Source organism: Oncorhynchus masou, chromosome 13 (assembly GCF_036934945.1).
Source record: "Oncorhynchus masou masou isolate Uvic2021 chromosome 13, UVic_Omas_1.1, whole genome shotgun sequence".
NCBI lineage: Eukaryota > Metazoa > Chordata > Actinopteri > Salmoniformes > Salmonidae > Oncorhynchus > Oncorhynchus masou.
In genome coordinates, this window is record NC_088224.1 from 63,246,207 (window position 1) to 63,272,833 (window position 26,627).

The 26,627-nt window shown below is 45.7% G+C and overlaps 3 protein-coding genes across 5 annotated transcripts in view; 2 read left to right on the forward strand and 1 right to left on the reverse strand.

The window, feature by feature from the left end:
• The window catches only part of schip1 (schwannomin interacting protein 1), a 71,207-nt gene extending 58,125 nt beyond the window's left edge, over positions 1-13,082 (forward strand). For all 3 annotated transcript variants that reach the window (XM_064984664.1, XM_064984667.1, XM_064984665.1), the window contains 5 exons: positions 853-970; positions 1,634-1,831; positions 10,980-11,103; positions 11,892-11,985; positions 12,276-13,082. In XM_064984664.1, coding sequence (XP_064840736.1) covers positions 853-970; positions 1,634-1,831; positions 10,980-11,103; positions 11,892-11,985; positions 12,276-12,327 — 586 coding nt within the window. In that variant the 3' untranslated portion in view covers positions 12,328-13,082. The remainder of the gene's footprint in view (positions 1-852; positions 971-1,633; positions 1,832-10,979; positions 11,104-11,891; positions 11,986-12,275) is intronic.
• Positions 13,083-14,837: 1,755 nt separating this feature from the next.
• Positions 14,838-16,848, forward strand: LOC135551516 (uncharacterized). Its single transcript, XM_064982722.1, has 6 exons — positions 14,838-14,859; positions 15,068-15,222; positions 15,386-15,481; positions 15,633-15,674; positions 15,878-16,027; positions 16,277-16,848. Exons 1-6 carry the CDS (start codon positions 14,838-14,840, stop codon positions 16,415-16,417), a joined length of 606 nt encoding a protein of 201 aa, XP_064838794.1. The 3' UTR covers positions 16,418-16,848.
• A 3,651-nt stretch (positions 16,849-20,499) lies between these two features.
• Positions 20,500-26,627, reverse strand: part of si:dkeyp-97b10.3 (uncharacterized) — a 38,596-nt gene continuing 32,468 nt past the window's right edge. The window contains exons 16-18 of the mRNA XM_064985514.1: positions 21,058-26,544; positions 20,820-20,891; positions 20,500-20,694 (exon numbers count right to left, since the gene is read on the reverse strand). Coding sequence (XP_064841586.1) covers positions 26,516-26,544 — 29 coding nt within the window. The 3' untranslated portion in view covers positions 20,500-20,694; positions 20,820-20,891; positions 21,058-26,515. The remainder of the gene's footprint in view (positions 20,695-20,819; positions 20,892-21,057; positions 26,545-26,627) is intronic.

Consider the following 26,627-nt stretch of genomic DNA (forward strand, 5'->3'; position numbering starts at 1 on the left):
TGATGCATCCTCTCCCCCCTCTCTCTTTCTCCTCTTTCCTCTCTCTCTCTCTTCCTCCCCCTCTCTCTCCCTCCTCTTTCCTCCTCTCTCTCCTCTCTCCTCTCTCTCTCTTCCTCCCCCTCTCTCTCCCTCCTCTTTCCTCCTCTCTCTCCTCTCTCCTCTCTCTCTCTTCCTCCCCCTCTCCCTCCCCCTCTCTCCCTCTTCTTTCCTCCTCTCTCTCCTCTCTCCTCTCTCTCTCTCTCTCCCTCCCCCTCTCCCTCCCCCTCTCTCCCTCCTCTTTTCTCCTCTCTCTCCCTCTCTCCCTTTCCCTCTCTCTCTTCCTCCCCCCTCTCCCTCCTCCCCCCTCTCTCCCTCCTCTTTCCTCCTCTCTCTCCCTCTCTCCCTCTCTCTCTCTCTCTCTCTCTCTTCCTCCCCCTCTCCCTCCCCCTCTCTCTCCCCCTCTCTCTCCCTCCTCTTTCCTCCTCTTTCCTCTCTTCTCTCTCCTTCCTCCTCTCTCCTCCCTCCTCTCCTCCTCTCTCCTCTCTCTCTCTCTTCCTCCCCTCTCCCTCCCCCTCGCTCTCCCTCCTCTTTCCTCCCTCTCCTCTCTCTCTCTTCCTCCCCCTCGCTCTCCCTCCTCTTTCCTCCTCTCTCTCCTCTCTCCTCTCTCTCCTCCCTCCTCTCCTCCTCTCTCTCCTCTCCTCATCTCTCTCCTCTCTCCTCCCTCCTCTCTCTCCTCCCTCTTCTCCTCCTCTCTCTCCTCTCTCCTCTCTCTCCTCCCTCCTCTCCTCCTCTCTCTCCTCTCTTCTCTCCTCCCTCCTCTCTCTCCTCCCTCCTCCCTCCTCTCCTCCTCTCTCTCCTCTCTCCTCTCTCCAGGCTGCAGAGTGGGATGAATCTGCAGATCTGTTTTGTCAACGACAGCGGCAGCGACAAGGACAGCGATGCAGACGACAGCAAGACAGAAACCAGTCTGGACACACCGCTGTCCCCCATGGTACAGACTGACCACACACACGTTCATATTTCTGTGTTAATGTGTTTCTCTCACTGTTGGGGATTCACACACAAAGTTTGCTATATGAGTCAGAAAGATAGCTCTCAGTAGGACTTGTGTGGAAGAATGACAGAGTACGAGAGAGAGGGAAAGGTAGAATGAGAGAGAAATATAAATTCTTCGAGAGATCTACTGTGTGACTCGTGTACTCGAGATAGCACACTCAGTAAGATTGTGACAGAATGCGAGCGAGGGACAACGACAGGGACAGATTCGGTATGAATCAGAGCGATAGCCCTGGGTTAAGCGTGTGGGGGAGAGTGAATGGCCATGCTCACGTTTTCTGGCCCGTTAACCAATACACCGGCAGCAAATGAGGGTTGAATATGAACACGCTGTCTGAAGGACATGGATGAGTGGCCACGGGCTGTCTGACAGACACAGCTAATAGAGAGAAGGAGAGGGAGTGAGGGAGATAATCCCAGTATTTATAACCAGCTGTTATAGCTCTGAGCTGTTTCCCTGTCTGACTGACCTCTGTGTTCAGTGAATGACCTACCAATGACAACACAAGAAGAACGAAGACCCAACGGGAATAAACCACTAACGTTTCCTTATTTCCCATTCTTCTGTCTCCACTCTCTCCACGTCCCTGGCCCCCAGTCGAAGCAGAGTTCGTCCTACTCTGACCGGGACACTACGGAGGAAGACAGTGAGTCTCTGGAGGACATGGACTTTCTGAGCAGACAGAAGAAGTTGCAGGCCGAGGCTAAGCTAGCCCTGGCGATGGCCAAACCCATGGCCAAGATGCAGGTGGAGGTGGAAAAGCAGAACCGCAAGAAGTCCCCTGTGGCAGACCTGGTCAGTACCGTCGCTATAGGCAACGGGCCTGGAACCTCAGCCTCTAGTCAGAGTTTCTGAACCCAGGTCTTTTCAGAGCAAACCATCCACACGGGTCTTCTTTAACATTGTGATGAAGTCACCTAGTAGACATCACCCCCCCCCCTTCTCTGCCCCGTTGGCGACCATAGCCATGATTTTTTAAACATTCTTATCTGCATCAGTGCCCCCCCAAGCACACATACACACAAGGTCCCCCACACACACACAGATACACACACACACACACAAAGTTCCCCCCCCACACACACACACAGATACACACACACACACACACACACCAATATCTCCACCTGGGCAGAAGACGTTACTTATTCAGTAAAGAGGGGGTGCTTGGGTTGGTGCGATCTATTATTAATATCCCAGAATGGACTGGGTAACGTGTTTGGGGATGGAGTCGTGCCCAGCAGTCAGAAGAGATGAGTGTCATATCTGAGGCCCTGTCACTCAGCTAACACACTGGTGTACTGAACACAGGGGCAGATGAGGCCCTGACACTCAGCTAACACACTGGTGTACTCAACACAGGGGCAGATGAGGCCCTGTCACTCAGCTAACACACTGGTGTACTGAACACAGGGGCAGATTAGGCCCTGTCACTAAGCTAACACACTGGTGTACTGAACACAGGGGCAGATGAGGCCATGTTGCTAAGCTAACACACTGGTGTACTGAGCACAGGGGCAGATGAGGCCATGTTGCTAAGCTAACACACTGGTGTACTGAACACAGGGGCAGATGAGGCCATGTTGCTAAGCTAACACACTGGTGTACTGAACACAGGGGCAGATGAGGCCATGTTGCTAAGCTAACACACTGGTGTACTGAGCACAGGGGCAGATGAGGCCCTGACACTCAGCTAACACACTGGTGTACTCAACACAGGGGCAGATGAGGCCCTGTCACTCAGCTAACACACTGGTGTACTGAACACAGGGGCAGATGAGGCCCTGTCACTCAGCTAACACACTGGTGTACTCAACACAGGGGCAGATGAGGCCCTGTCACTCAGCTAACACACTGGTGTACTGAACACAGGGGCAGATTAGGCCCTGTCACTAAGCTAACACACTGGTGTACTGAACACAGGGGCAGATGAGGCCATGTTGCTAAGCTAACACACTGGTGTACTGAGCACAGGGGCAGATGAGGCCATGTTGCTAAGCTAACACACTGGTGTACTGAACACAGGGGCAGATGAGGCCATGTTGCTAAGCTAACACACTGGTGTACTGAGCACAGGGGCAGATGAGGCCATGTTGCTAAGCTAACACACTGGTGTACTGAGCACAGGGGCAGATGAGGCCATGTTGCTAAGCTAACACACTGGTGTACTGAACACAGGCGCAGATGAGGCCATGTTGCTAAGCTAACACACTGGTGTACTGAGCACAGGGGCAGATGAGGCCATGTTGCTAAGCTAACACACTGGTGTACTGAACACAGGCGCAGATGAGGCCATGTTGCTAAGCTAACACACTGGTGTACTGAACACAGGGGCAGATGAGGCCATGTTGCTAAGCTAACACACTGGTGTACTGAGCACAGGGGCAGATGAGGCCATGTTGCTAAGCTAACACACTGGTGTACTGAACACAGGGGCAGATGAGGCCATGTTGCTAAGCTAACACACTGGTGTACTGAACACAGGCGCAGATGAGGCCATGTTGCTAAGCTAACACACTGGTGTACTCAACACAGGCGCAGATGAGGCCATGTTGCTAAGCTAACACACTGGTGTACTGAGCACAGGGGCAGATGAGGCCATGTTGCTAAGCTAACACACTGGTGTACTGAACACAGGGGCAGATGAGGCCCTGTCACTCAGCTAACACACTGGTGTACTGAACACAGGGGCAGATGAGGCCCTGTCACTCAGCTAACACACTGGTGTACTCAACACAGGGGCAGATGAGGCCCTGTCACTCAGCTAACACACTGGTGTACTGAACACAGGGGCAGATTAGGCCGTCACTAAGCTAACACACTGGTGTACTGAACACAGGGGCAGATGAGGCCATGTTGCTAAGCTAACACACTGGTGTACTGAGCACAGGCGCAGATGAGGCCATGTTGCTAAGCTAACACACTGGTGTACTGAACACAGGGGCAGATGAGGCCATGTTGCTAAGCTAACACACTGGTGTACTGAACACAGGGGCAGATGAGGCCATGTTGCTAAGCTAACACACTGGTGTACTGAGCACAGGGGCAGATGAGGCCATGTTGCTAAGCTAACACACTGGTGTACTGAACACAGGGGCAGATGAGGCCATGTTGCTAAGCTAACACACTGGTGTACTGAACACAGGGGCAGATGAGGCCATGTTGCTAAGCTAACACACTGGTGTACCTAACACAGGCGCAGATGAGGCCATGTTGCTAAGCTAACACACTGGTGTACTGAGCACAGGGGCAGATGAGGCCATGTTGCTAAGCTAACACACTGGTGTACTGAACACAGGGGCAGATGAGGCCCTGTCACTCAGCTAACACACTGGTGTACTCAACACAGGGGCAGATGAGGCCCTGTCACTCAGCTAACACACTGGTGTACTGAACACAGGGGCAGATTAGGCCCTGTCACTAAGCTAACACACTGGTGTACTGAACACAGGGGCAGATGAGGCCATGTTGCTAAGCTAACACACTGGTGTACTGAGCACAGGCGCAGATGAGGCCATGTTGCTAAGCTAACACACTGGTGTACTGAACACAGGGGCAGATGAGGCCATGTTGCTAAGCTAACACACTGGTGTACTGAACACAGGGGCAGATGAGGCCATGTTGCTAAGCTAACACACTGGTGTACTGAGCACAGGGGCAGATGAGGCCATGTTGCTAAGCTAACACACTGGTGTACTGAACACAGGGGCAGATGAGGCCATGTTGCTAAGCTAACACACTGGTGTACTGAACACAGGGGCAGATGAGGCCATGTTGCTAAGCTAACACACTGGTGTACCTAACACAGGCGCAGATGAGGCCATGTTGCTAAGCTAACACACTGGTGTACTGAGCACAGGGGCAGATGAGGCCATGTTGCTAAGCTAACACACTGGTGTACTGAACACAGGCGCAGATGAGGCCATGTTGCTAAGCTAACACACTGGTGTACTGAACACAGGGGCAGATGAGGCCATGTTGCTAAGCTAACACACTGGTGTACTGAACACAGGGGCAGATGAGGCCATGTTGCTAAGCTAACACACTGGTGTACTGAGCACAGGGGCAGATGAGGCCATGTTGCTAAGCTAACACACTGGTGTACTGAGCACAGGGGCAGATGAGGCCATGTTGCTAAGCTAACACACTGGTGTACTGAGCACAGGGGCAGATGAGGCCATGTTGCTAAGCTAACACACTGGTGTACTGAACACAGGCGCAGATGAGGCCATGTTGCTAAGCTAACACACTGGTGTACTGAGCACAGGGGCAGATGAGGCCATGTTGCTAAGCTAACACACTGGTGTACTGAACACAGGCGCAGATGAGGCCATGTTGCTAAGCTAACACACTGGTGTACTGAACACAGGCGCAGATGAGGCCATGTTGCTAAGCTAACACACTGGTGTACTGAACACAGGGGCAGATGAGGCCATGTTGCTAAGCTAACACACTGGTGTACTGAACACAGGGGCAGATGAGGCCATGTTGCTAAGCTAACACACTGGTGTACTCAACACAGGGGCAGATGAGGCCATGTTGCTAAGCTAACACACTGGTGTACTGAGCACAGGGGCAGATGAGGCCATGTTGCTAAGCTAACACACTGGTGTACTGAGCACAGGGGCAGATGAGGCCATGTTGCTAAGCTAACACACTGGTGTACTGAACACAGGCGCAGATGAGGCCATGTTGCTAAGCTAACACACTGGTGTACTGAGCACAGGGGCAGATGAGGCCATGTTGCTAAGCTAACACACTGGTGTACTCAACACAGGCGCAGATGAGGCCATGTTGCTAAGCTAACACACTGGTGTACTGAACACAGGGGCAGATGAGGCCATGTTGCTAAGCTAACACACTGGTGTACTGAGCACAGGGGCAGATGAGGCCATGTTGCTAAGCTAACACACTGGTGTACTGAGCACAGGGGCAGATGAGGCCATGTTGCTAAGCTAACACACTGGTGTACTGAACACAGGCGCAGATGAGGCCATGTTGCTAAGCTAACACACTGGTGTACTGAACACAGGGGCAGATGAGGCCATGTTGCTAAGCTAACACACTGGTGTACCTAACACAGGCGCAGATGAGGCCATGTTGCTAAGCTAACACACTGGTGTACTGAGCACAGGGGCAGATGAGGCCATGTTGCTAAGCTAACACACTGGTGTACTGAACACAGGGGCAGATGAGGCCCTGTCACTCAGCTAACACACTGGTGTACTGAACACAGGGGCAGATGAGGCCCTGTCACTCAGCTAACACACTGGTGTACTCAACACAGGGGCAGATGAGGCCCTGTCACTCAGCTAACACACTGGTGTACTGAACACCAGGGCAGATTAGGCCCTGTCACTAAGCTAACACACTGGTGTACTGAACACAGGGGCAGATGAGGCCATGTTGCTAAGCTAACACACTGGTGTACTGAGCACAGGCGCAGATGAGGCCATGTCGCTAAGCTAACACACTGGTGTACTGAGCACAGGGGCAGATGAGGCCATGTTGCTAAGCTAACACACTGGTGTACTGAACACAGGGGCAGATGAGGCCATGTTGCTAAGCTAACACACTGGTGTACTGAACACAGGGGCAGATGAGGCCATGTTGCTAAGCTAACACACTGGTGTACTGAGCACAGGGGCAGATGAGGCCATGTTGCTAAGCTAACACACTGGTGTACTGAACACAGGGGCAGATGAGGCCATGTTGCTAAGCTAACACACTGGTGTACTGAACACAGGGGCAGATGAGGCCATGTTGCTAAGCTAACACACTGGTGTACCTAACACAGGCGCAGATGAGGCCATGTTGCTAAGCTAACACACTGGTGTACTGAGCACAGGGGCAGATGAGGCCATGTTGCTAAGCTAACACACTGGTGTACTGAACACAGGCGCAGATGAGGCCATGTTGCTAAGCTAACACACTGGTGTACTGAACACAGGGGCAGATGAGGCCATGTTGCTAAGCTAACACACTGGTGTACTGAACACAGGGGCAGATGAGGCCATGTTGCTAAGCTAACACACTGGTGTACTGAGCACAGTGGCAGATGAGGCCATGTTGCTAAGCTAACACACTGGTGTACTGAGCACAGGGGCAGATGAGGCCATGTTGCTAAGCTAACACACTGGTGTACTGAGCACAGGGGCAGATGAGGCCATGTTGCTAAACTAACACACTGGTGTACTGAACACAGGCGCAGATGAGGCCATGTTGCTAAACTAACACACTGGTGTACTGAGCACAGGGGCAGATGAGGCCATGTTGCTAAGCTAACACACTGGTGTACTGAGCACAGGCGCAGATGAGGCCATGTTGCTAAGCTAACACACTGGTGTACTGAACACAGGGGCAGATGAGGCCATGTTGCTAAGCTAACACACTGGTGTACTGAGCACAGGGGCAGATGAGGCCATGTTGCTAAGCTAACACACTGGTGTACTGAACACAGGGGCAGATGAGGCCATGTTGCTAAGCTAACACTCTGCTGTACTGAGCACAGTGGCAGCGCCATGCTGTGGGCAGACTCACACCTATCTGCTCATTCCTGGGTACAAGTTCTCAGTACATTTGTTATAGAAATATACAAGAATGTGAAACTTTACCAGTTGATTTCAGCCCTACCACAAAATACATAGTCAGAGTGCAGGCTGGCACCTGGCCAGTTTGTTAAACCAGAGGCTGTGGGGTTGAGTGCCAGGGGCTGTTGCGTAAGTCACTAATGACAGGAGAAATGAGGGGAATGTGTGTGAGGCATTTTTTTTTTACAGCAGATACCACGCTTTAATTCACTAAAGCCATGTGGCCTTCCAAAGAATTTACACAAGAATTTACACAACACTCCCACCAAGAGAATTACATTATTTTAGTTTTTCCCCATTCATGTCATGCTAAGAGAATACTGATATGATGAAATACTTGAGTATTGTTGTTGGTGGTATCCTTATTCGTATTGCCACTAACCTCACAAGCCAGTAATATCACTGAGGGAGGAAACTCCGCCTCAGACAAACACAATGAGCCCAAACACATATCGTGACCAAAACACTACCATTCGCGGTGGCCAGCTCTCCCCCCGCATCTCTCACTCTCTCTCTCTTTTCTCACACCCCCGCCTCTCTCTGCATGTCACTGACTTCCGTGCTCCCTCTTCGAACTGAAACAGGGGCACGTGGCAGAGGGGAAACATGGCCCCTGGCGCAGTTCCATGGATGCCAATGTGAAAGTGAAAGAGGAGTGAGAAACTCTGACAAGACGAACCAGCTAAGCAATCATGGAAGGAGCACATGGAAGGAGCACATGTTTTCTCACCCTTAGACACATTCTCTGTCTCTCCTAAGCTAAGGAGAGAGAGAGAGAGAGAGAGAGAGAGAGAGAGAAAGGAGATGCACACAGATGATAGAAATAGATTGAACAAGGGATCGAGGGAAATTCTCATACCCAGTGAGCCTGAGAAAGAACATGATGCTTTATGATTCACCTTGGTTACTCTCTAGGGTTAATGTCAAACCTGCCCCTATTGAACCCAACAAGGTTTGGTGAGTGACATACAGAAGGGGAGAGATAAAGAGGTGGATGAGAGGAAGAGAAACTGAAAATCTTGAGGGAAACACAAACGACAGCAGTGAAAGGCTGTGTGTTGATTTGACAAGAACAAACTGTCAAATAAATTCAGGGAAGACAAAGAGAGAGCGTATAGTGTGTTGCTTACTGCCAGGAGCATAGCCGCGGGAAGTAGTTTGGAGGTGGGGGTGCTACGGATTTTGGTGCTGGGGGATGCTGAAAAAATGCTTTGCCCGCGCTACAGACGGCTATGTCATTCCACTAATACAGAACTAGTAAAGGTCCAGTGAACACTTGTTTTCTTTAAAAAATATATACACTACCGGTCCAAAGTTTTAGAACACCTACTCATTCAAGGGTTTTTCTTTATTTTTTACTATTTTCTACATTGTAGAACAGTAGTGAAGACATCAACACTATGAAATGACACATATGGAATCATGTAGTAACCAAAAAAGTGTTAAGCAGATGAACAATCTTGGCAAACATCTCAATTTGGTTGAGGTCAGGGGATTGTGGAGGCCGGGTCTGATCTGATGCAGCACTCCATCACTCTCCTTCCTGGTCAAATAGCCCTTACACAGCCTGGAGGTGTGTTGGGTCATTGTCCTGTTGAAAAACAAAAGGTAGTGCAAACCAGATGGGATGGCATATCGCTGCAGAATGCTGTGGTAGCCATGCTGGTTAAGTGTGCCTTGAATTCTAAATAAATGACAGACAGTGTCACCAGCAAAGCACCCCCACACCATAACACCTCCTTCTCCATGCTTTGCGGTGGTAAATACACATGCAGAGATCATCCGTTCACCTATTCTGCGTCTCACAAAGACACGGCTGTTGGATTCAAAAATCTCTAATTTGACACCAAACCAAAGGACAAATTTCCAAAAGTCTAATGTCCATTGCTCTTGTGTTTTGAACCAAGCGAGTCTCTTCTTCTTCTTGGTGTCCTTTAGTGGTGTTTTTTTAACCTTTATTTAACTAGGTAAGTCAGTTAAGAATTTTTTTTTATTTTCAATGACAGCCTAGGAACAGTGGATTAACTGCCTTGTTCAGTGGCAGAATGACATATTTTTACCTTGTCAGCTCGGGGATTCGATCTTGCAAACTTTCAATTACTTTCGGTTATTAGTCCAACACTCTAACCACTTTGCAGCAATTTGACCACAAAGGCCTGATTCACAAAGTCTCCACTGAGCAGTTGATGTGGAGATGTGTCTGTCACTTGAATTCTATGAAGCATTAATTTGGGCTGCAATTTCTGATGCTGGTAACTCTAATAAACTTATCCTCTGCAGCAGAGGTAACTCTGGGTCTTCTTTTTTTTCATGAAAGCCATCATAGCAATTGAGGGTTTTTGCGACTGCCCATGAAGAAACATTCAAAGTTCTTAAAATGTTCCGTATTGACTGACCTTCGTGTCTTAAAGTAATGATTTACTGTTGTTTTTCTTTGCTTATTTGAACTGTTCTTGCCATAATATGGTCTTATGGTCTTTTACCAAATAGGGCTATCTTCTGTATTACCTCCCCTACCTTTTCACAACACAACTGATTGGCTCAAATGCATTAAGAAGGAAAGAAATTCCACAAATTAACTTTTAACAAGGCACACCTGTTAATTTAAATGCATTCCAGGTAACTACCTCATGAAGCTGGTTGAGGGAATGACAGGAGTGTGCAAAGCTGTCATCAAGGCAGAGGGTGGCTATTTGAAGAATATCAAATATCAAATATATTTTGATTTGTTTAACACTTTTTTGGTTACTACATGATTCCATATGTATTATTCAATAGTTTTGATGTCTTCACTACCCCTTGAATGAGTAGGTGCTCTAAAACTTTTGACTGGTAGTGTATATTCAGATTTTTTAGGGGGTGCTACAACACCTTCAGCACCCCTACTTCCCACAGCTATGGCCAGAAGGAAGGAGACAGAGTTGTTTCCTGTAGCTCTCTATGACTAGGGTCAGTTCAGGGACCATTGCTGTACTGTATATTGCTGTGACAGTCAAGTCACTAGGCTGACCCCTGCTGGAGAGATTGGGCTTTGCATCATATTACAGTCTAGTGCTCGAGCTGGGCAGCTCCTGTAGCATGGGGCTGCTTTCAGCAGCTGGATATATTTATGAGATGCAGATTAAACTGAAATGGCACCTTTCCTCAAGCATCTGCACCATCTTGCACACACAAACACACATAGGCCTACACACACTCACACCCACATATACTGCAGTGTCGTTTGGTTCTGTAGTGCCCAAGAGTCCATATCAATGAGTGTACATATTTGGTACTTGTACATTTCCGATGTGCTGTATGTTTCTGAAACTGTGTGTGTATTTCTAACTGGTGTTGTGTGCGTTTCTCTCTAGCTGCCCCACATGCCCCACATCAGTGAGTGCCTGATGAAGAGGAGCCTGAAGCCTACAGACCTGAGAGACATGACCCTGGGACAACTACAGGTTATAGTCAACGACCTGCACTCCCAGATAGAGAGTGAGTACCACACACGCACACACACACATGTTTTTTTATTCTTGATTCTTGTGGGGACCTAAAATGTATTTCCATTTTAAAATCATATTTTTGTCTAACCCCTAACCCTAACCCTAAACCTAAACCTAACCATTGGCCCCTAAACTTAAAATAGCCTTTGTCCTTGTGGGGATGTGGGAAATGTCCCCAAGAGTGAGAATTTTCCTTGTTTTACAATCCTTGTGAGGACTTTTAGGGATTTCAGGTCCCCACGAGGATAGAAGAACAAGACCACAGGCACACTCACACTCACGCACAAAGACACATTGTTAGTTATGGACTGTATCTTTGGTATTGACAGTCATTTCAGACAATGTAAGTTGGATTCATGTGTGATGATACTGGTGAAAGACGTACAATACCTCATTTTACCAAGAAGGCCCAAAAATCCCCCATAAAAAATGTTGCTATAGGATCTTGTATTTTAGTGGCATGGTTTAAAAATAAATGTTCCAATCGAAATATGTGTATCGTATGACTTGGGACTGGATTCAATCCTTATCGTGGAAGATCCGTGTTATAGCTCGATTGAAATGATATATAAAAGCAATATTCCCGCGTTGGCGGAGACTGCATTCACTGTAACCGCTGCAAATGTCGGCTCAATCGGAAATGACCTTTTAATAGAGATCTTCCGCGATACTTCTGCGATATGGATTGAATCCAGCGCCTGGTGTATATTTGTGTTCTAATGGTGTGTTGTTGCTCTAATGTTTTTCTGACGTTGTTCTGATGTTTGTCTTCTCTAGGCCTGAATGAGGAGCTGGTGCAGCTGCTGCTGATCAGGGATGAACTGCACATGGAGCAGGATGCCATGCTGGTGGACATAGAAGACCTGACCAGGTGGTGATGCTATCTAACACACACACACACATGACCGCAAACAGGCCACAAATGATTGGGGGAACTCTGTCTTTGGGACTGATGTTTAGCAAAGGTTGTACATTTGCATGATTTTCATACAGAAGCACACACAAACACACGCACACACACAGCTGCAAGAACAAGGACCTCAAACAGGCCAGAGAATGATTAGGGGAACTCTGTCTTTGAGAGAGACGTTAACCACAGTGTGATATATTTGCTGCAGCGAATAAAGTAGTTTATCTAATCATCATATTGTTTTTACTCAGGCATGCTGAGAGCCAGCAGAAACACATGGCTGAGAAGACCCCATCCAAATGAGACACCTCGACCCTACCCCATCCCTTTACTTCACTCCTGCCCCATCTTGGTCCCTGTGCCCTGCCCCATGTCTCTCGCTGCTCCCCCTCTGTCTGCCCCTCTTCCACGGTGGCAGCAGCCAGAGGAAGTCCACCCTTTCATTTGCTTCTGTGGTTGTCCCAGCGCTAAAGACAGAGAATTTCCTGCTTCCTGGGAGAAGAGGAAACTGATTGTGTGTTGTCATGGATACTGTCCCGGCTTCCTGTGCAGTGATCGGCCTTGCTTCGCTATTGTTTATTTTTAACTTTTTACATTCGCCACTAAATTATAACTGTCAATACAAAATGGTGGAGAAAAAAAAATAATAGTGAGAAATTAGTAGAAAGTCAGTTAAAAGAGAAAAAAATAAACATTGTATAAAACTATGAAGACTAACTTCAGACTATTTTAAGTTGAAAGGTAATTTTTAAGTATTTCAAAGTCAACCTCTTTTTATTCTGCACAATTGGTAGTTTTCAACTGAGAAATGTTTATTTGAAGGTGCTAAAAGAGTGTAAAGGAAACATGCCTGCCTTGTAGTGGAGTTGCAACTTTTGGTAATACATTCACTCTGATCGGTCTTCAACATTTTGTGAATGTTGATTTTCTGACACGAGTCATTTTAAATGAATAAATGTGTTAATATCATTTACATCCTATTGTATTGAGAATTTTTATTTGAGGGAAGAAATGTTTATGTACAGATATGTAAAATAAAAAATAAACTTTGTTTCATATATTGTGGTTTGGTATGCAGTCTGTTAAGAAAAGTGGACAGAGATTGAGATATTATTGTAAATACTATAAGTGCAAACTGGCAAAACAAAGTACATTAACAGTGCATTTATGACTATTTCATAATTATGTAATACTAATACTGACAAGTGCATTGTAGGATTTTGGACATAATTCATAAATGAATAACCATACCGACATCACTGCCAGCTGGGAAGAGAAAACCTGATCACTCCGCTGAATATTTTATTCAGAGGCAACAAGAGTATGAAGTATGAAGAATGCATCAGTTTTTCTATTATTACATTTTTCGATGAACAGTCATACAAAACCACCTTACATTTAAAGAGTAGATGATTTTAAACCTTAGGCCTAAGATAGCTCTGTGCTTTACTGTGATTGTGGTTTTGAAAGGTCTGATCTCATATCAATGGTCACAACCACAAGCATCATCCACTTCTGTGAAACTCTCCCCTGCAGATTGACTCACCATGGCCTATCTTTCACTACAGGCCCTGAGAGTCAGCCTTTACGGGAAGAGGTGTACTTTCTTAACTAAACAGGCCAATGGTAAACAAATGCAAATGCTAGGGTTAAAATTGTGGAGGTGTGCAGGGGTCATGGGCAATCCCATTACATTTTAGTCATGGTTTAGCATACTCCTGCATACAGCATTGGGAACGACCCCCCCCCAACTGCCACTGTCACAGAGAGATTTATGATTGATTTAAGATTAAATCATCTAATCAACCCTATTATGGTCAACCATGTTACTTTATCTGACACTTAATAGGCATTTGCTTTTTTCTTTAAAAAAAAAAATATATATATATGTTTAAGTTGAACACGTGCTCTTCATGACAGAATATACACATTAGGTGAAATCTAACATAGTTTTATTTTAAACAAGTTACTTCTCAAAAGGCACCGAATTGGTGAAACAACCTCTTTATTCTGACCCCTGTAGTGAAGAACTCAATCAAAAGTTGGGAAATTAAACCTATTCCCTATTTACATTGTTTTTTCGTTCTTACGAAATGTATGTTTATAATGTATAATTGAAAGCATGTAATAAAAACAAACATGAATGTAGTTTAAGACAATCAGCCTTCTAGAGAAGAGGCTCATGTCAAAGTAGACGAAAGGCTACTACGCACCCACAATATCTCTAGGCCTACAGCACAATCATTTAGAAAATGCTTTCTAACATTATTCATCTGTCTAGTTTTGACAATTACAATTAAAATACGCAGCAAAAGTAAAACATTGACATCGGAATGCCTGTCTCGCGTAGTTTTTTTGCACTCGGTGGGTGCTGCAAAGTTTCTGGATAGAGTTGGGTTACGCAGTGATAGAGAATGTGACTCAGTTATAGAGTTGAACTGCATTACTTTAACTGTAATGTAAAACAAATATATATATCGGTATTGTATTATTCATTCACTTTAAGGCATTGGTTTCCTATTGAGCCTACTCATTATAATCGAAACGAGCCCCTGGCTGTTAATTCCAGTTTCACTTGAAGGAGTCACTCATTGGCCGAGATGCAAACAGAGACCACTCAGGAAATTACACACGACTGACGCGTCGCTTTCATTTCGGTGTCTCTTGTTGTTTTGTTGTATGTAATTCAGTGTTTAAATCTGTCCAGGGAATTCCCTCAAGGAGCGCTGCACGGCTCTATATAATGATCAGATGAAGCAAAGATGACAACACCTATCAGTTTACGCCACACTTGAGTCAAAGATCTCAGAATCATGCTGCCAAACTTTTATTTATGTGAGTATTAATTTTATTTGTACATCATTTTTTATCAACTAACCCTCTGAAATGATATGCCTCAAACTTGACATAGTCTTCCGTTTTCATTTATGGAGTTAAAGAATTACATTTTCAGGGGTGTTTTTATTATTGATCTGTTTAGAGGATTATTGGGGTGATGCATTGGTTGGTGCTGACTGACTGATTGTGTCCTCCCTCCACACAGACTTTACCAGCTGTGTGCTGCTGCTCGCTTTGTTCTGCCAAGTCTCCATGGGAACCCCAGTGCGCACGCCGCGGAGTTTGGACACTGAGAAATGCGGGCAGTGCGCTCACCTCTCCAGAGAGCTCGTCAAGAATGTTAGAAAGCTCCTGGACAACGTGAGTGACAATTATAACGAATGCATTTGAACGTTTAATTCATATCTAATGTATTGTTCATTCAGTCTGTCAATCCGTCTGTATCGTTGATATGCTTACAGTTTATTCACACATTTTGTGATTAATGTATCCACTTACTAATTTCATCATTTTCCCTTGATAGGAAAACCTGTTTGGGGGATTAAACTGCTCGGAGCAGCGCGTGGAGGTGAACAGTAAGACCCAGACAGTCGTAGCCTGCGAACCCAACACGGACAGGGTAAGTCACAGTCATTTGCTAAATTCATATCAACATTCTTTTTTTAAATGATACTTTCTCGGACTTTTAAGTATTAATTGAAAGTGATAATTAGGATTTACAGAATAGTGAATTCAGTCGATTGATGCATTATTTTGCTGTATTTCCTCAGAACACAAGATGCTCTGGTCAACGGAACACCACATTCAGTGAGGTAACTATTGTGTTCTTGCAATATTGTATCATTGTATATAAATCCACAGTTTTAAAAATAAATAGTTAGATCTTTAGACAGTCTGTAGATTTTATACTGATGGCATTTCACATAATTCACCCATTCTTAGCTCACCCATTTCAACTGCTTCCTATATGTCTGATTGTCTGATCTCTGTCCATCTTTATATTTTCTTCTGACAGAGTGCGTGTCTGAGGAACATCCGAGCAGACCTAGGACATTATGCTGCCTCACTACAGGCTTACAAACAGGCCGACCTCAGCTCCACTGTCCAGGACACCAAGAACCTACTCAATAATTGTCCATCCACACAAGGGGATCCTTCCTCACATGTAAGATTAGATTTTTCTATTTCTTTTTTTTTTTGTCATAAAACATTCCTTCCTTCCCTGAATTTTCCTTTTTCTTTTGATTCAGTTTTCTAATGACAACAAACTCATACAGACAATTACAAAACTGTGTACAAAAAAAATGTGTTTCTCTGTGTTTGAAACAGCATAAATGTTATAGGCACGCATACAACTATGGACTTAAAGTTTGCATTTTTATAAAGTTAAGCTTTGTTTCCTTTTGCCCTGCAGGTTGCAGACGCTAAGCTGACTAGTGGTAACTCTGTGGACCAGAGGGTCCATCTGTGTAAGTTACTGAAGGGTTTCCACCTCCGGGTCATCACCATCAGCAGAGCCATGGGCTACATCTCTGCTGGGGACCACAGGAAGTAAACCCTCATCTTCAAAACCATCCGATTTCTCATCATCATCAACTATAACAAGTGCTGATAATCTTCATCATCATCATCATCACCATCAAAAAGTGAATCATCAGCAACACTGATTGTCATCTTCATCATCAGACATCATCCTCAACAACTACTTTGCCATCATAACTGTTGAATACTTACTGCACTACACTGTGAATGCCTAGATGAGTAGGACATGAGCTATCTAAACTCCTATGGCTCAGTTAGAGCTGAATGATAGTAGGTTTAGTGCAAAACTAGTCAATGAAGATCATGTTGGTCAATCTATTTATTTATTTATTCCTATATTTAAGGACTGTAATTTATTTATTTATTTGATTTATGAAATGTATGTATTTATTTATTTAACAATATGTTATTAATGTTATTTATTGGAATATTTATAATAAAGTATTTATTACAAGCTTTCTGAGACTGATTATGTATTTATTATATTGACTGGCTGTTAATGTTAGCTTTGTTGTCTGTGTTGCTCCGTGGGCTTAAACATTCTATCCATGAATAGGCTAAATACACTTTTGTTTGTTGTAAACAATACCTTATCTTTATGGAACATCTTGAAATATAATATCATTCAGACAGGAGGGAAGGCAGTGTGTTTAATAGTCACATACGATATGAAAAAGCCCTTTTCTGAGTCTTCAAGCAGGTCTCCGCATTGAACCCCTTGTCCAATTTGGCATGTGGGCACACTTGCAGCCATTACGCACAAGGAAACCATGCCACCCTGGGCGAACATCCTTGCCTGGCAGATCACCTTCTGGAGCCTGCCGAGCAACCTTCTCCCCAGGCAGCTCTGGGTCGCAGTGGTTGAAACCTCTACTTGTCTCTTCATCAACAGAGTTCATGTCACATTGCACAAGTTCCTCGGTGAAGGAATGTGCCCTTTTCCTGAGCACAATGGAGCTGTCATCTCATGTTCTTTAACAGCGTTCCTGGCTTCTGCAATTTGCACCTCCAAGTCCTGCACCCTCGCCTGAAACTCCAGGTTGTGGCATGTGCTTTCAGCCACAGCGCTTTGCATTTTTTTATTTGAACCTTTATTTAACTAGGCAAGTCAGTTAAGAACAAATTCTTATTTACAATGACAGGAACCGTGGGTAAACTGCCTTGTTCAGGGGCAGAACGATCAATCTTTACCTTGTCAGCTTGCCAGCAAACTTTCAGTTACAGACTCAACGATCTAACCACTAAGCTACCTGCATCTCCTCAATGAGGGAAGCTTTCATCTGGATTAACTCCTCCTGTGAAGAAAAGTTATTCGGCCCTCATCGACTTGGGACTGCAATAGGCCAATACAGCCAGCCATTCTGATCCCATAACTTCATCCTATCCTCAGCTCTCTCGTGCTTAGGAGTGGACAGACTTGTCCTTCAAGAGTGTACCCATGAGCTTGCCAGTCTAAATAAGCCCCTTCAAGAGTGTACCCATGAGCTTGCCAGTCTAAATAAGCCCTTCTAGAGTGTACCCATGAGCTTACCCATCTAAATAAGCCCCATCAAGAGTGTACCCATGAGCTTACCCATCTAAATAAGCCCCTTCTAGAGTGTACCCATGAGGTTACCAGTCTAAATAAGCCCCTTCTAGAGTGTACCCATGAGCTTACCAGTCTAAATAAGCCCCTTCTATGAGGTTACCAGTCTAAATAAAGCCCTTCTAGAGTGTACCCATGAGGTTACCCATCTAAATAAGCCCCGTCGAGAGTGTACCCATGGGCTTACCAGTCTAAATAAGCCCCTTCTATGAGCTTACCAGTTTAAATAAGCCCCTTCTAGAGTGTACCCATGAGCTTACCAGTCTAAATAAGCCCTTTCTTGAGATTCTATTTCTATGGTAGTACTCAATAAAAGCAAAGATAGCTTAATCGAAAAAGACTCAAGTGAAATTGAAAGTCACCCAGTAAAATACTATTTGAGTAAAAGTATCTGGTTTTAAATGTGCTTAAGTATAGTGGTGGAGAAAGTACTAAATTGTTATACATGAGTAGAAGTAAAAAGTAAAAGTAAGTGCTGTACATCAAATTCCTTTTATTATGCATACCAGATCGTGCAATTTTCCAGGTTTGGGAGGAGATCACTCAGGAGACCATCCGCCACCTCATCAGGAGCATGCCCAGGCATTGAAGGGAGGTCATACAGGCATGTGGAGGCCACACACACTACTGAGCCTCATTCAGAATTGTTTTAAGGACATTACATCAAAGTTGGATCAGCCTGTAGTGGGGTTTTCCACTTTAATTTTGAGTGCGACTCCAAATACAGACCTCCATGGGTTGATAAATTTGAAAGAAAAAAGTATTTAATAAGAATATTTCATTCATTCAGATCTAGGATGTGTTATTTTAGTGTTCCCTTTATTTTTGGAGCAGTGTATTTATAGGTGCGTGAATAGGACTATATTGCTGTCCTGCGTGAGCATTTGAAATGTAACATACTTTTGGGAAAATGTACGGGAGTAAAAAGTACATATTTTCATTAGCAATGTAGTAAAAGTAGAAGTAAAAGTAGAGTAAAAGTAGAAGTTGTCAAAAATATAAATAGTAAATAAGGTACAGATACCCAAGAAAACTAATTAAGTAGTACTTCAAAGTATTTTTTACTTAGTTACTTTACACTACTGGCAAATGTTATTTGTTACATGCTTACTGGCCCTTCCCAACAATGCAGAGAAAAAAATTGAAATAGTAGAAAAATTGAAAATGCAAAAAGAGGAATACATAGAAAAATAACACAAGGAATAAATACACAATGAGTAATGATAACTTAGCTATATACACGGGGTACCAGTACAGAGTCGATGAGGTAGATACAGTATGTATATGAAGGTAGGGATAAAGTGACGAGGCAACGGGATAAATAACGAACAGTAAAAGTAATGTATGTGATGAGTCAAAATAGTTAGTGCAACAAGTTTCAATGCAGATATTCCTGGTAGCTATTGGTTAGCTATTTATAACAGGTCCAGGCAACCGATAGCCACCTGCTTCCACTCCTTCCCCTGCCGCTTAGCCACCTGCTTCCACTCCTTCCCCTGCCGCTTAGCCACCTGCTTCCACTCCTTCCCCTGCCGCTTAGCCACCTGCTTCCACTCCTTCCCCCCCTGCCGCTTCCCCTAGCCACCTGCTTCCACTCCTTCCCCTGCCGCTTAGCCACCTGCTTCCACTCCTTCCCCTGCCGCTTAGCCACCTGCTTCCACTCCTTCCCCTGCCGCTTAGCCACCTGCTTCCACTCCTTCCCCTGCCGCTTAGCCACCTGCTTCCACTCCTTCCCCTGCCGCTTAGCCACCTGCTTCCACTCCTTCCCCTGCCGCTTAGCCACCTGCTTCCACTCCTTCCCCTGCCGCTTAGCCACCTGCTTCCACTCCTTCCCCTGCCGCTTAGCCACCTGCTTCCACTCCTTCCCCTGCCGCTTAGCCACCTGCTTCCTCCTTCCCCTCCTTAGCCCCTGCTTCCGCTTAGCCTCCTGCTTCCACTCCTTCCCCTGCCGCTTAGCCACCTGCTTCCACTCCTTCCCCTGCCGCTTAGCCACCTGCTTCCACTCCTTCCCCTGCCACTTAGCCACCTGCATCCACTCCTTCCCCTGCCGCTTAGCCACCTGCTGCCACTCCTACCCCTGCCGCTTAGCCACCTGCTTCCACTCCTTCCCTGCCGCTTAGCCACCTGCTTCCACTCCTTCCCCTGCCGCTTAGCCACCTGCTTCCACTCCTTCCCCTGCCGCTTAGCCACCTGCTTCCACTCCTTCCCCTGCCGCTTAGCCTCCTGCTTCCACTCCTTCCCCTGCCGCTTAGCCACCTGCTTCCACTCCTTCCCCTACCGCTTAGCCACCTGCTTCCACTCCTTCCCCTACCGCTTAGCCACCTGCTTCCACTCCTTCCCCTACCGCTTAGCCACCTGCTTCCACTCCTTCCCCTGCCGCTTAGCCACCTGCTTCCACTCCTTCCCCTGCCGCTTAGCCACCTGCTTCCACTCCTTCCCCTGCCGCTTAGCCACCTGCTTCCACTCCTTCCCCTGCCGCTTAGCCACCTGCTTCCACTCCTTCCCCTACCGCTTAGCCACCTGCATCCACTCCTTCCCCTGCCGCTTAGCCACCTGCTTCCACTCCTTCCCCTACCACTTAGCCACCTGCATCCACTCCTTCCCCTGCCGCTTAGCCACCTGCTTCCACTCCTTCCCCTGCATCTTAGCCACCTGCATCAGCTGCTTGGACGACACGTCTGGGACCTGCACTGTCCGCACTCCGTCTGGGGACAACAGAGGAACGTCAGACTTTTAAGGGTTTTATTCAGGGCGACTGAACAGCAACTCAACAGGAATAATACCACAGTAATAACAGCAAATGACACAATGGATGTGTTCAAACCATCACCTGGCTCATCTGCGCATCGACGTCTCTTTCTGGGCAACTCTTCCTCTGATGTGCTGGTGCTTCTCTTCCTGTCTACAGAAGAGGTGAAAAAAAGCTACTTTGTCAATCAAAAGCTACTTTGTTATGATTGGATGAAAAGTGCTTGTGTACAGAGAACTTGATATCTAGAACATACACTGGAATGAAGTGAACTCTTGATGCTGATATTGAGAGGGGCAAACAAAAATGACAAACTTACTATTTGTCAGTTTCCTTGGCTTTTCAACTGTATTGTCCACACAGTCACCTGAGAGGAAGATAAATTAATATCAAATAACACCTCAAAATATCCCTTCAATTTAGTCACGGCCAGCGTGAACGAAATTATGAATAAAACCAGAGACTCTGGATCCGGGAGGTCGGTGGGGCGACGTACAATTGGCATAGCGTCGTCCGGGTTAGGGAGGGTTGGCCGGTAGTGATATCATCGAGGCACTAGCGACTCCTGTGGCGGGCCGGGCATAGTGCACGCTAACCAGGTCACCAGGTGCACTGTGTTTCCTCCGTCACATTGGTGCGGCTAGCTCTGGGTTGGATGCGTGCTTGTGTTAAGAAGCAGTGCAGCTTGGTTGGGTTGTGTTTCGGGGGATGCATGGCTCTCGACCTTCGTCTTTCCCGAGCCCGTACGGGAGTTGTAGCGATGAGACATGATAGTAACTACTAACAATTGGATACCACGAAAAGGGGATAAAATTCAATAAAACATATATTTTTTTAAATCTTTAAATAATTAAAAAAATAAAGAAATTATGAATAAACTCACATAGTACATACCGTACATACACTGAGTAAACAAAACATTAAGAACACCTGCTCTTTCCATGACAGACTGACCAGGTGAAAACTATGATCCCTTATTGATTTCACTTGTTAAATCCACTTCAATCAGTCTAAATGAAGGGGTGGAGACAGGTCAAAGAATGATTTTTCAGCCAAGAGACAATTGAGACATGGATTGTGTATGTGTACCATTCAGAGGGTGAATGAGAAAGACAAAATATTTACGTGCCTTTGAACAGGGTATGGTAGGAGTTGCCAGGCGCACCGGTTTGGGTCAAGAACTGCAACGCTGACGGGTTTTTCACACTTAACAGTTTCTCATGTGTATTAAGAATGGTCAACCACCCAAATGACATCCAGCCAACTTGACACATCTGTGGGAAGTATTGGAGTTAACATAGGCCAGCATCCCTGCGGTACGTTTTTGATACCTTGTTCCCTGTTCAGGAAACATGGGAGCTGGTGGACGGAGGCCTCCTAATTGTCCCTAGAATTTCTAAGCAAACAGCTGGAGGCAGGGCTTTCTCCTATAGAGCTCCATTTTTATGGAATGGTCTGCCTACCCATGTGAGAGATGTAGACTCGGTCTCAACCTTTAAGTCTTTATTGAAGACTCAGCTCTTCAGTTGGTCCTATGATTGAGTGTAGTCTGGCCCAGGGGTGTGAAGGTGAACGGAAAGGCACTGGAGGAACAAACCGCCCTTGCAGTCTCTGCCTGGCCGGTTCCCCGCTCTCCACTGGGATTCTCTGCCTCTAACCCTATTAAAGGGGCTGAGTCACTGGCGTACTGGTGCTCTTCCATGCCGTCCCTAGGAGGGGTGCGTCACTTGAGTGGTTTGAGTCACTGACGTGGTCTTCCTGTCTGGGTTGGCGCCCCCCCTTGGGTTGTGCCGTGGTGGAGATCTTTGTGGGCTATACTCGGCCTTGTCTCAGGATGGTAAGTTGGTGGTTGAAGATATCCCTCTAGTGGTGTGGGGGCTGCACTTTGGCAAAGTGGGTGGGGTTATATCCAGCCTGTTTGGCCCTGTCCGGGGAAATTATTGGATGGGGCCACAGGATCTCCTGACCCCTCCTGTCTAAGCCTCCAGTATTTATGCTGCAGTAGTTTATGTGTCGGGGGGCTAGGGTCAGTCTGTTATATCCGGTGTCCTGTGTGAATTTAAGTATGCTCTCTCTAATTGTCTCTTTCTTTCTTACTCTCTCTTGGAGGACCTGAGCCCTAGGACCATGCCTCAGGACTACCTGGCATGATGACTCCTTGCTGTCCCCAGTCCACCTGGCCGTGCTGCTGCTCCAGTTTCAACTGTTCTGCCTGTGGCTATGGAACCCTGACCTGTTCACCGGACGTGCTACCTGTCCCAGACCTGATGTTTTGAACTCTCTAGAGACAGCAGGAGCGGTAGAGATACTCTCAATGATCGGCTATGAAAAGCCAACTGACATTTACTCCTGAGGTGCTGACCTGTTGCACCTTCGACAACTACTGTGATAATTATTATTTGACCATGCTGGTCATTGATGAACATCTTGGCCATGTTCTGTTATAATCTCCATCCGGCACAGCCAGAAAGGGACTGGCCACCCATCATAGCCTGGTTCCTCTCTAGGTTTCGGCCTTGCTATGGAGTTTTTCCTAGCCACCGTGCTTCAACACCCGCATTGCTTGCTGTTTGGGGTTTTAGGCTGGGTTTCTGTACAGCACTTTGAGATATCAGCTGATCTAAGAAGGGCTATATAAATACATTTGATTTGATTTTCCATGGTCATTTGTGTGTGTGCTGGAAAATCTTTCTTATTGTTGCCTAACAGTCAACAACTCCTTTCCCTGGCCAGTCAGGCAGGGTTAAATGGACTGAGTTCTCTGATGTGGGTCTCTGCTCAGCTCAGGCATTCAGTCACTCAGCCATTCCCCTCACCACTGATACTACTATCACACTAAGACACACACCACTGATTCTACACACTACCAGCGCTGAAACCACATTTCAGGAACTGGGTGACATGTGACCTAAGAGACTGTGTATTATCAGAGTAAAATTGGCTGTGGTCTATATTTGATGTCACATGGTGTTACTATCCCAATATAAACCTACCAGTTGGAAAAACATTTGTCATTTGAACCAGTGTTGCCAACTGAGCTGCTCTAATGTATGAGGTTTGGGGTTTCCATCTGAGTTTTTCCTAGATACAGATACACAAATCAATACACAATCATTTGTTAATTAACATGCACCAATGCCCTCTGATACAGTGACAAATGAACTCATCTTGATCACCACACACATACGCACAAATAAACAGACCGCAGACTTCCAGTGTGACGTGATTTCCCTCAGTAGAGACCACAGAGTGAGTCAGAGTGCCAGGAGGTCAGGCCAGTGGGCATTACAATCCCTCTGATGTTCATTTCTCTGACTCAGTAAGATGTTACTGTAATGATCCGCATACACACACCCCGTCCCTCTCACCTTAATGTCAGAGGAGTTGTTGGTGGCCAGGTAGATGCGAAAGGAGTAGGAGTTGTTCAGAGCCAGTTCCTTATACACCAGGACCACCCGGTGGTGCTCTACAGGCTTGCTGCTCTGGACAAGTATCCCTTGGGTATAATAGGACAATAGTACACTTAATTAAATATTTAGCACTTTTATTGGTGTACAATGTTTTTAAAATGAAATGTTAAGTCTTTTGAAAATATTAACATGTACACTTTGTACAATGCATTTTTTGGTTTATGTGAGTTTGCTTAAAGCGTGATGAGTGATAAATGTACTTATGAGAGTCCAGACGGCAGCATTAACATTTGCCTTGCATTTGTCTCCATTCCATGCAGTCGTTAAAAGAGACAACCGGCAGAATTGTTTTCAGAGCTTTCCCTTCCACATACACCTCACCAGAACACACCGCAGAAAGTTACAGGTACACAACCGGTTACATAGGATAAATGTTTGATTAAGTCATAGCAGCCTAACAGTCATGAAGACCATCATCTGCTAGCTGAAAATTATTTGCAATTAAACATTATTTATCAATTTTTGCAAAAGTGTATTTTATTCAGTCAAAGATTTGTAATCTTAGACACCATACCCAGAGCCCTATGAAGGCCCTTACCTGAGCTGTACCATTACAGAAGTACACATGTAAGGATGGAATATTAATGATGGCCTTTTCGGAGCGATCACTGTGTAAAAATATGTACACACTTACAAATGGCATCCAATAGACAACTTAACTCATGGTTTTCCCATTCATCATTTCACAGTTAATCGTTGTTACTCTCCCTGGGGTATTTGGGTCCCAGTATTGGCAACAGTGACATCCCTATTGAAAGGTGTTTAAAATGAGTTAGTAGCCCTTTTTATGAACAAAAAAAACCCTCCTACATTAGTGGTTTCTGGAATTCAGTCAATCCCACCATGTTCAAATGCACTGAGCGTGATTTCCAGGCTACAGAATGTACACGATCCAGTCTAAACAAAAGTAAATATTACCAATATTTTCTGAGATGAAGCTTAGCTATCCCCATTGTCAGTTTGACGGCTCAATTTGGTCATAACACACATAAAAACGAACAAACAGACTACAAAAAAAAACAATCACAGTATAGTTTAAAAAACAGAAAATATGTACACCATATTAAAAGTACAGCTACACTCCTTGAGTAGTTGTTCCATGATTAAGTAAGTGGCAATGCCTTGATTGAGAAATATCAAAATACAAAATGTACAATGTTTGAGACAACAGCCCTGTAAGTGTGTTAGCAGTTTCCATACTGCAGCAACATGTCTGTTACTGGCTACATATTAGCTACCTATTTCCCAGAGCTCATCTATGACATAAGAGGTCTTCACTGCACCACAGGTCGCAGCATCAGCTCCTGGCTGTTTGGGGTACCTCTACATAACGCCTGCATTATTCCAGGTTAATGGACCATTTGTGTATGTCTAAGAACATAACCATTCAAGATTAAAGGTTGTGGTGTAATTCTCTTTCTATGCCTTTTTTGAACTCCTGTTGAAATCCTGAGAGTACATGAGGGGTGAAAAGCCAGGGTTTCCCACTACTAAACATCACTACTAGGCAGGGCACAACGTTCTCCAGCTCTAGCATCCAGGCCTGCAGAAATCAAACATATCATTGTAAGGCAATTGAATCCCAATTCTCTTGGGCTGGAAGGGGCTGACAGTGCTAGGCTGGTGTGCCGGCCCTGCCCTGCCTAGGCAATGGCAGGAGACACATAATGCTTCTGATCTAGGATCAGTGTACCATCCTCAATTTATGAAGGAGGTATGCAAAGCTGACCTTAGATCAGCCTCTAGAGCAAGGGCAGGCAGCTCCAGTCCAGTGAGTCAGGGCTGGATTGGTGTCACACTTTTGCCCCAGCCCCAGCTAACACACCTGACTCCAATAATCAACTAATTATGATCTTCAGTTTAGAATGCAATTAGTTTAAATTAGCTGCGTTAGCTAGGGATGGGGAAGAAATGTGACATCACTCCGGCCCCTGAGGATTGGAGTTTCCCATCCCTGGACTAGCGGGAACGTTCATCCTACTCCATACAGCCCTCAAACTCCACTCTGGACCTCGAAGCCAGTTCCACTGCATTTTTCATTGTTCCCTTCAAATCAGGGACTGATTTAAACCTGGGACACCAGGTGTATTAATTATCCGGTAGAACAGAAAGCCAGCAGGCTCCGGACCTCGTAGGGTAAGAGTACCCCTGCAATACAGCAGAAGCAGAAGGATTTCTGTCTTCAGGGCAAGAGTTCAAACGTCTCTCTCCCATTGTCTCTCTCCCATTGTCTCTCTCCCATTGTCTCTCTGGCTCATTGACGATAGGGCTGCGGAATGGCAGGGACCTTGGGAGGCAAAATATATCTCATTCGGCCGCTTTATTGTCTATCATATCTGAGGAGAACACAGACAGAAAGAGACAGACAGAAATGGGTGTATGTTAGTAGGAGACAAGAATGAGTAGAAATATCTGTGTG

Bases quoted from the DNA above. Each gene is read 5' to 3' on its own strand.
- LOC135551516 (XM_064982722.1), top strand. From the start codon at position 14,838: ATGCTGCCAAACTTTTATTTAT. The intron at 14,860-15,067 runs GTGAGTATTAAT...CCCTCCACACAG, and splicing joins GCTGCCAAACTTTTATTTAT to ACTTTACCAGCTGTGTGCTG. The intron at 16,028-16,276 runs GTAAGATTAGAT...TTTGCCCTGCAG, and splicing joins AAGGGGATCCTTCCTCACAT to GTTGCAGACGCTAAGCTGAC.